This window comes from Bombina bombina, chromosome 1, assembly GCF_027579735.1.
Source record: "Bombina bombina isolate aBomBom1 chromosome 1, aBomBom1.pri, whole genome shotgun sequence".
NCBI classification, from domain to species: Eukaryota; Metazoa; Chordata; class Amphibia; order Anura; family Bombinatoridae; genus Bombina; species Bombina bombina.
The window spans coordinates 1,330,216,476-1,330,232,292 of record NC_069499.1 but is presented as its reverse complement, the minus strand read 5'-3'; the positions used below and the strand labels follow the sequence as shown (position 1 = coordinate 1,330,232,292).

At 36.5% G+C, this 15,817-nt stretch overlaps 1 protein-coding gene across 1 annotated transcript in view; it reads left to right on the top strand.

The window, feature by feature from the left end:
* The window catches only part of SLC9A5 (solute carrier family 9 member A5), a 378,033-nt gene that overhangs the window by 123,092 nt on the left and 239,124 nt on the right, over positions 1–15,817 (top strand). Inside the window, exon 3 of the mRNA XM_053719439.1 lies at positions 3,202–3,365. Coding sequence (XP_053575414.1) covers positions 3,202–3,365 — 164 coding nt within the window. The remainder of the gene's footprint in view (positions 1–3,201; positions 3,366–15,817) is intronic.

Here is a 15,817-nt window from a genome sequence, read left to right as displayed (position 1 = left end):
GTAGTGCCAGTTCAGTTACTTCTGGGGCCCACATACAGTATATATTGTGGTTAGTTGGCTTTATCCATAAGCAGAGTTTTGCCAAGTAATTATATCTGGTTTTCAAGATGTTCAACAGCCATGATCACTTGTTAATAAACAGTCATTTCCCAGTAAACATTTGTAAAATCACACTTAAAGGGGCATGCAACCCATTTTCTTAATTTGTATTATCAAATTTACTTTGTTTCTTTGGTATCCTTTTGTTGAAGAACGTACCTAGGGAGACTCGGGCGCATGTACTTGTCTAGGGCAGTCTTTCTCAACCACGGTACATAAGTTCCCCCAACAGGTCAGGTTTTCATTATAGCTGAACTAGAGCACAGGTGAAATCAACTGATCAGTAACCATAGTTACTAAGATGCTCTCAGCCATCAGCTGATTATTTCACCTGTGCTCCAGCTTAGCTATAATGAAAAACCTGGCCTGTTGGGGGTATTTGAGGACCGCGGTTCAGAAACACTTGTCTAGAGCACCATATGGCTGCAAGTTCATATCTTTACTTTTAATGTTTTACATTGTGCAAACACTGCTGCTAAATAGTGCTCCAAAGTTTATAATATTGCTTAAAGCATTCATTCAAAACTGCTGCCCTATAGTGCTCCAGATATTTTATCTAGATATACTCACCAACAAAGGCTGCCAAGAACAAAGTCAATTTGTTAATACAAGTAAATTGGATCTTTTGGTAAATTGTATGCTCTATCTGAATCGTCAAAGAAACATTTGTAGGTTCATTTCCCTTTAAATTGACATTCTATCATTCATTTGGAATATCATTATTTAAACATTTTAAAAATATTTTTTTATTGCCCGAAAGGGTAAGTAAAGTTTGTTTAAGTGTGAGCTGAAACTCATACAACACTGTTAGTTGTGTATTCCCTACTAATATTTCCTGCTAATGCTCATCTCTTAATGTTGCTGTTTCAGGGTCTTTTTAAAGGGATATGAAACCCAAAAATCTTCTTTTGTGATTCAGACAGAGCATACCATGTTTAAAAAAATGTTTTCCCACTTTACTTCTTTTATCAATTTTGCTTTGTTCCCATGATATTCTTTGTTGAAGAGATATCTAGGTAGGCATCTGAAGCAATACATTGCAGGAAATAGTGCTCTTGCAAATGTATAACATATTTGCAAAACTGCTGCTATATAGTTCTCCAGACACGTGCACGCTCCTGTGCTTACCTCCCTGGTTTTCAACAAGATACCAAGAGAACGGAGGAAATTGGATAATGTAAGTAAATTAGAATGTTGTGTAAATTGTATGCTCAATCTGATTAATAGGGTTGCCAACTGTGCTAGCAAATGAACTGTAACTTCTTTTTGAGTCATATTTGTAATCCATACATTTAGCTGACAGGGAACTTTAAGTGTCCAGTATTTTTGTATAGATTTTACTGGACAGCCTACTAAAATACTGGACTGTCCGGTTGAATACTGGACACCTGGCAGCAACCATGAAAGAAGAATTTTGGGTTTCATGTCCCTTTCCCTATAAAACGTTTACTGCTATTATTTAGTCATCTGAATGTTTATGTATTATTGTAAGTAATTTAGAAATGTAAACATGTTAATTGTATACACATATCATGAATTGATATTATTGGTGAATAAAACTGCATTTAAAAGTATTTGGCTGTTAAAGGGACATAAACCACACATTTTTTTCTTCCATGATTTAGATCATACAATTTCAAACAACTTTCCAATTTACTTCTATTATCAAATTTAGTTCATACTCTTGGTTTTCTTTGTTGAAGGAGCAGCAATGCACTACTGGGAGCTAGCTGAACACAGGTAAGACAATCGCAAGAGGCTTATATGTGCATTGACCAATCAGCAGCTAGCTCCCAGTTGTGCATTGCTGCTCCTGAGCCTACCTGTCAGCAAAGGATACCAAGAGAACAAAGCAAAATAGATAATAGACGTACATTGGAAAGTTGTTTAATATTGCAAGCTCTCTCTGAATATTGAAATAAAAATGGTAGGTTTTATGTCCCTTTAACAGCAATATTGAATCAATTAGTCTATATTTAACTTTCTCTTTGTTTGTATATTTTATTTCTGTGTATGAGGTTTTAAGGGACAGTCTAATCGAAATTAAACTTTCATGATTTAGATAGGGCATGCAATTTTAAACACTCAAATTTGCTTTTTTCTCTTGATATTCTTTGCTGAAACTAAACCTAGGTAGGCTCATATGCTAATGTCTAAGCCCTTGAAAGCCGCCTCTTATCTGAATGCATTTGACAAGGTTTTTCACAGCTAGAGGGCGTTAGTTCGTGTGTGCCATATAGACATTGTGCTCACTGCCATGGAGTTACTTTTGATAGGGAACTGACTGGCTAAAATGCAAGTCTGTCAAAAGAACTGAAATAAGGGGGCAGTCTGCAGAGGCTTAGATACAAGGTAATCACAAAGGTAAAAAGTATATTAATATAACCGTGTTGGTCAGGTTAAACTGGGGAATGGGTAATAAAGGGATTAGAAAATCTATCTTTTTAAACCATAAAAATTCTGGAGTAGACTGTCCCTTTAATTGAAGTTTGTCAGAATACTCATGTTGAATATTGTTTGCAATTTCCCTTTGAATCTTAAAATAAATGGGAGTGATCAGATAGATGATCTGTTTGATTATTAATCAAAAGTTGTTTATACTTCACTGTCTTCATTTTAATGATAAACTAGCGGCGGATCAAGAGGGCTATGGCTATGCACATCCAGTCACTATTGCAGCACCTCCCCCACCACAGATGTCACCAGATATCAATTTGCAAGGAACCTTTTTTTTGTATATCTTTGTATTGTCAAGGGCAAAACGAGAGGCAAATGGGGGATAATGTATTTAAAAACAGAAAAAAGCCATAATAAATACTATAAAAGAAGACCTACTAGCGAGTGCCATCCTTAATTTTAATATTTAGCTTGGCAGAAACCTTTCTTCTTGCAAATTAGAACCACCCTAGGATTGACCACCATAAGAAGATACATTTATCCCCGAGTTCCCTCCTATTGGACAACCAACGAAGCATTAGCAGCTTCAGCCAATCATGTGTTAATCTCTAATAGGTCATTAGTGGTAGCCCCGTAAGGAAGCTCCAGAATTGCAATTGTGTCACAAGAGACATTGGTTTGGTGCTTTATCTCTTCTTATTTTAGACCCACAGGTGCAAGCCGGCCTGATGGATTTCTTGCTCTTCGGCAGCCTTATATCAGCTGTTGACCCTGTTGCAGTGCTGGCCGTGTTTGAGGAGGTTCACGTCAATGAAACTTTGTTCATCATTGTGTTCGGGGAGTCCTTGCTCAATGATGCTGTCACTGTGGTATGTATCTGGAGCTCTGCTAATTAGATTTAATTATATTGAATTTGTCTGGATATAGTCACATGAAATGCCAGCTCATGTTTTCCTTTATTGTATCATAAATGCGAAAGGTGCTCCATCCCTTTTAGAAATCAGTACAAGGCGCAGGCATATCTTATTAGAAAAAAGAAGAAGAAAAAAGCATCCCCTTAGGCACACTTATACACTATTCATCACTACTCCAAAATATGTTAGTGCAGGAAAAAATAAAACATAAGTAAAATCAACCAGCGTATTCTCTAGATGTGTGAATGGGTTAACCATAGCTAGCAATCAAATAGCAGATAAACAAGATGCTGAGGTCAGTACAAAAAGGGTCATTATCCCTACTGGTGCATGTACAGCCTTTGAGAAAGTGTTAGTGAAACGTATGTTGGGCATTATATATATATATATATATATATATATATATATATATATATATATATATATATACACACATACACAGTATATATTTCATGATTTAGATAGAGCATACGATTTTAAACAACTTTCCCATTTATTATCTAATTTGCTTTGTTCTCTTGGTGTTCTTTATTGAAAAACATACCTAGGTTTTTGCAAATGCATTTAACTTACATTTTGATGCAAAGTTTGGGCAATGCAGACAGATTGTTCACCACTACTGCATAAGCCTGAACTGTTCTTTATGCCAGATTTTCCCAAACACTGCTGAGCCAGGGTTGACAAATCAGACAATATGTTGTATATTCTTATGGTCACAGTATGAGTTTGAATTATTTATTTATTTAATTTATTTTTTAGTTGTTGAAATTATAATATATGATCAACAAACAGTAACTAGTCAGTACAATCAGTGGCTCAGTTTACAACAGATTTCAAGTATAGAAGGATGAAGTGGAAATAGACAATTAATATGACACTAAAGTTGTATTATGAAGATATAGTTACCTCCTATATGGGTATGAGTTGGTTCTATAGGCACAATTCTAAACCTACTTTAGCAGTTATCTGCATGAAAGATCCCTTGCAATGGAGTGTGCACAGAGTTCAATACAGCAACATCATTTTGTCGTGTGAAGGTCACACTCAGTATGACTGATAGTCATTTACTCTTAGGGGCCGATTTATCAATGTCTGTCCGACATGATACGCTGTAGCGTATCATGTCCGACAGACGTCGCTGAATGCCGACAGCAGAAGTTCTGGTGAACTGCTTGTGCAATGCCGCCCCCTACAGATTCAAGGCTAATCGGCCGCTAGCAGGGGGTGTCAATCAGCCGATCATATAGGATCGGGCGGATTGATGTCTGCAGCCTCAGAGGCAGTGGACCAGTTAAGGAGCAGCGGTCTTAAGACTGTTGCTATTTCCGGTGAGCCTGAAGGCTTGTGCGGAAACAGGGGCATCAGGGGCCATTCGGCCCTTGATAAATCTGCCCCTTAGTCTTCATAGAGGTAGCAACTTCAATATAGATCAAATAGGTTGTGATCAAGTAGCAACCAGGTATATATAACAAGAATAGTATGGATATAAAGGTGTAGTTTAAAAAGAGGAAGCAGGAAGATATTTGTGTAATGAGAACAGGGTGTAAAATATTAAAGTTTTAAACGGGTATTATAGGGACACTCAAGTCAAAATTAAACTTTATGATTCAGATAGAGCAGCAATTTTAAACAAATTTCCAATTTACTTCCATTAACAAAATGTGCACGGTCCTTTTATATTTACACTTTTTGAGTCACCAGCTCCTACTGAGCATGTGCATGAATTCACAGAATATAGGTATATGCATTTTTGATTGGCTGTTGGCTGTCACATGATACAGGAGGCGTGGAAATAGACATAACTGAAATTTTTCAGAAAAAAATCTACTACTCATTTGAAGTTAAGACTAAGGGGCCGATTTATGAAAGTGTGAGCGGACATGCTACAATGTATCATACGCTGTCGGCATTTACCATTGCACAAGCAGTTCTTGTGACCGCTAGCAGGGGTTGTCAATCAGCCCGATCGTATAGGATCAGGCGTTATTGATGTCCGCAGCCTCAGAGTAGGCGGACAAGTTATGGAGCAGCGGTCTTTAGACCGCTTCTCATAACTGCAGTTTCCGGCGAGCCTGAAGGCTTGCGCAGAAACAGGGGCATCAAGCTCCATTCGGAACTTAATAATTCGGCCCCTAAGTGTTATTGCATTGTCTTTTTAATGTGCATTTCTCTTTAAGAGAGAGTCTATAAATCGAAAAGGTGAGACTTAAGGCATAACTGGAAGCTGCTAAGCCAGGAAGGAAAGGTTGTATTCATGGCTTTAGCAATCCAAGCTTCAATGGCACCAGCTGCCCTGAATTTGCCAGTTTGGGCCTTATTACATGTCCAGTGCTCTATAAAGTGCAAAAAGAGAGGTAAAGAAGGGGAATTAAAATAAATAAATACAGTTAGGAATTCATTATGAGGGGCTTTACCAACACCCATTGCACCATCAGATTCAGCTTTATTAAAGGGACAGTCTAGTCCAAAATAAACTTTCATGATTCGGATAGGGCATGTAATTTTAAACAACTTTCCAATTTACTTTTGTCACCAATTTTGCTTTGTTCTCTTGGTATTCTTAGTTGAAAGCTAAACCTAGGAAGTTCATATGCTAATTTCTTAGACCTTGAAGGCCGCCTCTTATCTGAATGCATGACAGTTTTTCACCGCTAGAGGGTGTTAGTTCATGTGTGTCACATAGATAATATAGTGCTCACGCAAGTGGAGTTACCTAGGAGTCAGCACTGATTGGCTAAAATGCAAGTCTGTCAAAAGAACTAAAATAAAGGGACAGTCTGCAGAGGCTTAGATACAAGGTAATCACAGAGGTAAAAAGTATATTAATATAACTGTGTTGGTTATGCAAAACTAGGGAATGGGTAATAAAGGGATTATCTATCTTTTTAAACAATAACAATTCTAGTGTAGACTTTCCCTTTAAAGGGACACTGAACCCAAATTTTTCTTTCATGATTCAGATAAAGCATGCAATTTTTAACAACTTTCTAATTTACTCCTAAGTGTAGTCCACCAATCAGCAAGCGCTATCCGGGGTCTGAACCAAAAATGGGCTGACTCGTAAACATACATTCCTGATTTTTCAAATAAAGATACCAAGAGAACAAAGAAAAATTGATAATAGGAGTCAGTTAGAAAGTTGCTTAAAAGTGCATGTTCTATCTGAATCATGGAAGAAAAAAAATGGGTTCAGTTTCCCTTTAAAGGGACAGTAAACCTTAAAAATAATGTTATATAATTCTGCACATAGTGCAGAATTATATAACATTATATTAGCCAAACTTTGTAAATCATAATATTGCCTTTTTATTTTGTAAAAATACCGCTGTTTTACAGACCCGCTCTCTGTACTCTGCTGAGCGGGTCTGTTGTTTTTACTGAGCGCATCGGGCCAGCTGTATAGTCACAGCCCGGCCCGACCGCGCCATTAGACACAGTGCAGCTTGCTCCCGCTGTCAGACAGTCACCATTTGGGCTAATTTCTTTCACATAACACAAAACGTTGCTAATACATTTCTGTAATGGTTCTGTGGATAATCTATGCATAGTAATGCAGATCACTAAATGCTGTTATATCAATCCTAACTAATCATTAGCTAACAATCTAGCATGACTGGAAAATAACTGCGTAGCTTTGATTCTTTCTTTCAATCACATAAAAAAAGAACATTTTTAACATTCTTCTGCCACTGCCATGACAACACATCATGTCAGATTATCAATTCATTTCTCAGTGCAAAATGTACAGTACAGTGGTTGCTTAGCGAAATGCAACAAAGGAGCACGGAAATGATGCATCACTTTTACTAACCTACTGTTAAAGAAGGCATGTTTATATTGTACTTGGTAAAGACGTACAGGAAACTTTACCTGTAAACTAAGTACCGATAGATGGATAGATAGATAGATAGATAAGCAGACGGATAGATAGATAGATAGATAAGCAGACTGATAGATAGATATTAGATAGATGGATATTAGATGGATATTAGATAGATAGATAGATAAGCAGACAGATAGATAGATAAATAGATAGATAAGCAGACTGATAGATATTAGATAGATAGATAGATAGATAAGCAGACGGATAGATAGATAAATAGATAGATAAGCAGACTGATAGATATTAGATAGATAGATAGATAGATAAGCAGACGGATAGATAGATAAATAGATAGATAAGCAGACTGATAGATATTAGATAGATAGATAGATAAGCAGACGGATAGATAGATAAATAGATAGATAAGCAGACAGATAGATAGATAGATAGATAGATATTAGATAGATGGATAATAGATAGATAGGGTATTAGATAGATAGATAGATAGATAGATAGGGTATTAGATAGATAGATAGATAATAGATAGATATTAGACAGATATATAGGGGCCAATTTATTAAAGTGCAGCGGACATGATCCGCTGATGAGGATCATGTGCCGTCAGCATACGCTGTCAGCATTTATCATTTCACAAGCATTTCCAGTGAGATGCTTGTGCAATGCCGCCCCCTGCACATTCAAGGCCAATTGGCCGCTAGCAGGGGGTGTCAATCAACCCAATCGTATCCGATCGGGCTGATTGCTGTCCGCAAATTAAGGAGCCCCATAGATAGATATTAGATTGATAGATAGATAATAGATAGATATTAGATAGATAGATAGATAGATAGATAGATATTAGATAGATAGATAGATAATAGATAGATATTAGATAGATAGATAGATATTAGATTGATAGATAGATAATAGATAGATATTAGATAGATTGATAGATAGATAGATAGATAGATAGATAGATAGATAGATATTAGATAGATAGCACATTTAGGGAGTCTGTATAAACCATATTGCTTTTTTGTCAGGATAGTTTTCATTGTCTTAGGTTTTGCTCTGTAGTCTGAAGGGCAGTGAGCATCTAAAGCTGTGTCCGTTTGCAGGTATATACTATACGTTTTTATATCAGACTGCACACACATTACACAAGCTTTTATAAAACAAATCTGAAAATTCTGAAAGTAAACTTCCTCACCCTAATGATATATGATTAGATCTATTATTTGGTGGGGGAGTGTAATTTACATAGTTTTAAATGTTTGATTGGAAACTTGAAATCTTATTGTACGTTTGTTGCCACTGGCAAACAGCCGAAACCAGGAATTTCCCTGACATGCATGTATGTTTGTTTGCCTTTTACTAACCCTAGGTTTGTAAACATGTATGTGACAAATAATAATGTCTTTAATCATGACAGCCAAATAGTTCTAATTACATAATTCCAAGGGAATGAAAATGCTATTTGTTAGAGCATTTTATTTTTGCACTTTTACTTGCATATAACTGTGCTTAACCCTTGCATATAGGTTAAACATATAGTTAAAACCAGATTCAGAGTATCAATGCATTACTGGGAGCTAGCTGAATCGGCTGAGCCAATGACGAGAGGCATTTGCATGTAGCCACCAATCACTACTTTCATTATCAAATTTGTTTTGTTCTTATGGTATCCTTTGTTAAAATATAAGTCTATGTTTGGCTTATATGCTCAGGAGTGTACATGTGTCTTTAGTAATCTATTACAGCAGTGAATGCAACAATTTTATAACTGCTTCATACTGCTACATAAAATGCTGCCACAGAGTGAAAGCTCCTATGAGCCATACCTATCCTTACTTTTCAACAAAGGATACTTAAAGAAAAAAACAAATTTGATAATAGAATGCTGTTTAAAATTTCATGCTATATCTGAATCATGAAAATTAAATTTTGACTTTACTGTCCTTTTAACCCCTTGCGAAAAATGGACATAGGTACTACGAAGGTGGGTGGGCGGCCCATCACCAGAAAGTGGCGGAAGGGGAAGCAAGGGGAGGTTTCACTATGCTACAGATAAGAAGGGAGAGGGAGGGAGACGGAGGGATGCCACAATGGGGCTTTTGAGAGGGGCCCTATACACGATCAGTTCAAGAGGGGAGCTGGAGAGGGTTTTTTATTAATAAATTAATAAAAAAATTTATAAATAAATTCATGTAAACTGGGTACTGACAGACAGAGGTAGAGACCATTGGGAGGTGGGAGGGTTGATCCTACACTGCAGAAAATAAAAAATAAAAAAAATTAATAAATAAAATTAAAAAAGCCTTAAAATGTCTTACTGGCAGACTGCCAGTAACTAGGATGGTGGTGAGGAGTGTGGGGGGGGGGGGCTGAGAGCTGTTTAGGAGGGATCAGGTAGGGGTCAGGGTAGTGGGTGGGTAATGCATACACTAGAATACTATTACCCTTGCCAGCTAATGAATTAACCCCTTCACTGCCGGGAATTTAAGAAGTATGGTGCACAGCTGAAAACAGCGGCCTTCTAATGACCAAAAAGCAATGGCAAAGCCATGTCTGTGTGCTGTTTCTAAACAAAGGGGATCCCAGAAAAGCTTTTACAACCATTTGTGTTATAACTGCACAGGCATTATGCAAATAATTTCAGTGAGAAACACAAAGTTTGTAAAAAAGTTAACGATTTTTTTTATATGATCGGATTTGGTGGCAAAATGGTGGAATGAAATATACATAAATGGGCTTAGCTCAATACCTTAGGTTGTCTACTAAAAAATGTTTTATAGTTTTGATGGGTAAATCAAAAAAGCAAGGCTCTATTTCTGTTTAAGTGGAGTGATGGCAAAAATGCTAAACATTCTCTGGTATTTTTGGCAAATTTCTTTCTGAAATTCCTGGTCCTAAAGGGGTTAAACTATGGCTGCACTTTGTGCAGTGCTAACAGGAAGAAATGACTTTGTATAGTGACAACAAACTGATCAGGATGTAATGCTCACAGTCTATATGTCCATACGAGTGTGTGCATTAAACTGATGCTAAATGAAAGAGTTTGGAAATCTGCCTGCAGAACTTTGCTGTAATCATTTTTTTAATGTGTGGCTTTACTTAAAAGGACAGTAAAGTGAAAATTAAACTTAAATAGATTAGATAGAGCACAGCATTTAAAACAACTTTCCAATTTACTTCTATTATCAATTCTGCTTAGTTCTCTTTGTATACTTTGTTAAATGGTAATCCTAGGTGAGCTCAGGTGCTGCACATGTCTTTATCCACCTGGCATCAGTGTTAACAACGTTTATAGCAATGTTATACATTTATTGCAAAAACTGCTGCCATAGAATGCTATGCACGCTCCTAAACACCTATCAGCCTACCTAGATTTACTCTTTAATAAAGGGTGCAAAGAGAACAAAGCAAAATTTGATAATAGAATTCAATTGGAAAGTTGTTTAAAATGATATAACATAAACAATGCTCAAGCTGGCACAAATTCATATAAACAGTGGATCAGAATATGAGTGCCATTCAGGGCCAGGTAAATATCACTCTCATGAAAGCGATATTTGTGCTCCACTGTGTAATACCCGTGCACGCTAATGTGTGTTGGTGTTACAAGTTGTCAGCAATGCAAAGGCAAGCTTGGGTTCGCATTGCGCTCACGAGAGCGCGCTTCCATAGGCTCCAATGGGAGCCATGTTCTGATGCCGTCTCATATCTCATGCATTAAACATGAGGCATTAGTAATGTGGAAAAACAATAATACAACCGAAACACATAAGAAATTCGCACACACAAGTGGTTTATGTAAATGTTTGTAGCTGTAAAATATTTGCATGTCTGTTCTATTATGGTAAAGTATTCTCACAGGATATGAAGAAAGATGTTTTGTGGCACCTATACTACCTTGGCGGTAGGGATGGGTAAATGTTTTGCAACATTAGAACATTTTTCATTTCGAATTTTTGTACAACATTCTAACATTTGTTTAATGAACGTAAGTTTTCGAATGTTAGCAAACATTTATTCGATTATTAGAATGTAATGGTAGCTATTTTTTTGCTTCAAATTTGAAAATCATTTTTCACATTTGATTTCGAATGAATTTCTGGCAAATCAAAATAATATTTCTACTGCTATATTTAAATTTAATATTCAAATTATGCAAAATTCCAATTAGAAAAATTTCAATCAACATACAGGTATACCTCGCTCATACGGCGGTTTAGGGACCAGAGCCCCGCTATAAAGTGAAAACCGCTGTGGTTTTAGCTTTCTTTTCACTTGCCAATGTGTTTGAAAACATGTTTGAACTAACATATATTAAGCACTAAGTTTAGTTTAACACTAGAACAGCACTGTATTCAATTAGTATTCAATAAAAACTGTACCTGTAAAATAGTGACAATCACTGTAGTAAAATTGGCCAGACTACCAAACTGAGACACAAATTGACACAGCTTGCACTGTGAAGGAGCCGATTTATCAAGCTCCGTATGGTAATGCCCCTTGTTTCCAGCGAGCCTTCAGGCTCGCCGAAAACAGAAGTTATAAAGCAGCGGTTTTGAGGCGGCGGACAGAAATCAACCCGATCGAATACGATTGGGTTGATTGACACCCCCTGCTAGCGGCCGATTGCCCGCGAATCTGCAGGGGGGGCATTGCACCAGCAGTTCATACGCTGTCTGCATTTATCAATGTGCAGCGGACGCGATACGCTACATTGTATCATGTCCGCTCGCACTATGATGAATATACCCCTAATTCTGTAAACAGAGTGAGCTGCGTATAACAAAATGGTGCCAGTCACATTTCTCACAATCTCACAATGAGTACAGCACTGTTTCAAAATCCTTGGACGTTGAACTTCAGCTCCACATTGGCTCTGTATTAGCGAAGCGCTGTAAAGTGATATATACCTGTATTTGTTAACTGTCTGCTCTGCTTAGTAATCACAGTGTCAAATAGCTATGGAGTCTGGAAGGCACTAATTTTATTCAAGCAGGAGGTAAATGTAAAGGATGCTGTTTCATAAACAGACAGACAAATCTCTACCAATCATCAGCTCAAGTTAGAATTATTAAGACAAGTTTAAGGTCAGTAAAAGTTACAAATTATGTTACATTTCCAATATTCGATTATGAAAATGGTGAACAGCGAGATACAGTGCAAGCTCAGTTCAGTGGAAACTCATCATTCAGCCTTTATAGACCTTGCACTCATGGGCACAAGCTTTACTTCGTAATACAGAATAAGAAAACATGAAATATCCTATATTATTCATTTAGGATTTTCTTCATGAGAACATTTTTACTAAATATATACTTAATCCATCATTTCCAGTTTTTTTATATCAATCTTTATAACTTTTTGACCTTTTATAACTTTTAAATGCAATATTTTTTTTTATAATTTTATTAGACAGTGTTATTATATAACTGTACTTTTAAGTGTATTTTTGGTTTTGTGCAACTTTTTTGTTTCGTATAACAGTTAACCAGAGCATTGAGGTCGCGGTATCTTGATGCGTTAAATTCAAATGAATGCGTTTAATTTCAACTTCCAATATGTCCGCTTCCTCCCTGTTATCGCTTGTGCACAATAGTTAGCGCACCACTTTTTATAGCCTTTTACTGGGCCGTTAGAGCTTTTTTTAATTTTGCTTTAACCTGTGAGTAAACAAACACAGTTGTCTATATTGTAAGACTCACATAATACACCATGCAATATGAAATCATTTCCTAGATGCTCTGCCATCCATAAAATACAAAATATATTGGGTGCTTTAGTTCTAATGCATTTGTATCTATGTTGATAGAAATGCTAACGTGCTTGTCAACCTACATCTCTTTTAACGTATAATCTCCCTTTTTTTTTGCAGTAGCTGGTTGCACAAGTATTATTGCATTTAGCATAGTGTCAGTAGCATTGTCTGATCCTATTCTGCAAGTGGGTGAAGTTGTGTTAAAGTGATTGTAAACTATACGGATTTGCACACAAGCATTGTAATAAATGTTAAATTTAAAGGGACAGTATACACCAATTTTCCGATAACTTCATGTAATAGACACTACTAAAAAATAGAAGAATATTCACAGATACTAATATAAAAATCCAGTATAAAACTCTTTAAAAACTTACTTAGAAGCTCCCAGTTTAGCACTGTTGATGGGTTTAGGCTGGGACACCCACTGAAAGGGGCTGGTAAACAGGAACAGGCATACACTCCCCCGCATATGAAAAGAACCATTACACATAACAGGAGTCTGCATACATCAGTATACATCTAAAACTTTGGGGCTTGGTTAAGAGTCTAAAAATCAGCACGGTGTTATTTATAAAAAATCTAAACTATGCATTTTTACAAAAATACTCCCAGATGGGCTATATAAATGAATCATCTACAAAACATTTATGCAAAGAAAAATATAGTGTACAATGTCCCATTAAGCCCGACTTTAATTCATCTTTTTCTTTTAATTCATCGTATATTTATTTTTATTTTCTTGTGAAATTTTGGTATTCCCCAATTAAAGGCTGAGCCATTTGGTGTCCATAGAAGAAGACAATATGTGCTTTCTGAAATGTGAATCCCTGCTTATGTCACAGAGTATACTACTCTGCAATTTTTAAAAGTTGATAAGCAGGTTAACAAAGGGGAATCACACTCTCTGAATTGTGCAACAAACTCATCCGCTCCTCTCCGATAAGTCAACAATGAATCTCGTGATTCATTGTTTACATTGGAGCGGATTGAGAGCTAATGCGCATGCGTTGGTTTCTTGTACTTGGGAGTGCTTTCTACGTCACACTGTAACTGAACCAGGAAATATAAGGGGGCGGAGGAACAAAAAGAGTGAGGTAGTAATACATTAAATTAAAAATAATCTAATAATAATAAAAAAAAATAACTTAGCGGTTTAATTCTAATATAAAGGTATTATGCAATATGTGTAGTTAACTATTAAAATGTAACATCACTTTAAGCTACATCTCTGACAACCACCTGTCCAGTGTTAATTGGCAGTTACATTTTATATAAGGGACCAGGTCTCCTTGTCATCTTATGTAAAGGACTCTCGGGGGCCTTGTTAGCTTACGCTTGTTCCTTCCTCTGAATGATCCCATTATAAGCAGACACAATGTCCTGCTAACTGCAGATTGACACAGAGACCATTGCTGTTCACTCATTTGTAATTATCTTGGCTGCTTTGTATAAAAGATGAGAGCTAATACTTATCAGATGGCCCCGGAGAACACCAACTGCTACAAATTAGCAATATGCAGATTTAGTGTCTCATGTATGTATATTAATTTAGTTGTACACGACTCGTATTAGTGCTCTGAAAATGTGCCATGCATGACTTGTGCCATGTACAGTAAATTGCTGTTCAGATGTAAGGCATGATTATTATTATTTTAAATAACGTTTTAACCATTTAGAACTATACTACTCAAGAATATTGGGTTACATTTAGTGAAGCTTCTTCTGTTAGCTCTGCAAGTTCCTTTGCAGAGTTCATAAGAGTAAAAGATCATTGTAAAATTTTGTAATTCACTTAAGGTAGATGTTGGTGGACTGGATAGTTGCAGTTAGAGTTAATTGTCATGGGGTGGCAGAATCTTGTTAGGGTTAATTGCACTTTAGGGGTTAGTTGCAGTTAGAGTTAATATATCTTGCTCCTCCCTGTGATGGATTATTTGCTTTCAGGATTTATTATAATGTGGGGGTTGAGTTAGTTGTATTTCGGCTTAAAGGGACAGTAAACACCTTGAGATTTTTTTATATATAAAATGATTAGTTATGCATAATGAGAAAACATTGCAATGTACCTTGATGTAATTTTGCTCTGAAAAGTGAGGATTTTTTTTTTTTTCTTTCACATGCTTTATTGAGAAACGTATAATCAGTACAGACATGAAAATATGCAAAATGGTTACATATGTGTCAGTTTTTCGTTATTCTGTGCATACAAAGAAACAACAGAGGAAGTGCAACTGACAGGAGAAGAAGAAAAAAAAAAGAAAATAATTTTTCCATTAATAGGATACCCTTAATGGGTCAACAGCAATATGCGCAACTATTGAGTAATTCTAATTTAGCAGAAAAAAAGTGTCTACGTAACTGTTTAGTTGTATAAGGTGTAGTCTGATTGCATAGTTCCTGCAGGTAGGAGAGAGAGGAGTTGTTAGGCCGTAAAGATGGGTGGTGGGTCGGTTAGGGGTGGAAGGTCTATTGTCAATTACAGGCAATGGAGTGTAATTGTAGATACATGTAGAAGAGGTGTTGTTGGGTTCCCTATGTTGTGTGCGGGGGTTGCGTTTGGTTGAGGTATTCCTCTTATAGGAAGCAAATGGAATGGTAGTCATCTGTCTGTTTATTTCGGTTGTAATGGTGTTTTTCTAGTTTGAGTGACTGAGAGGTCGCTTCTTTCCAAACTGAAATTGGTGGGAGGCTATGGTTTTTCCAGTTTTTTGGTATCAGCCGTTTTGCTGAGTTTGTCATTATGGTTAGTAATGCCAGTCTTAGTTTACATTTTATTTTAGTGAACTTATTAAAGAGGAAGAACCAAATGTT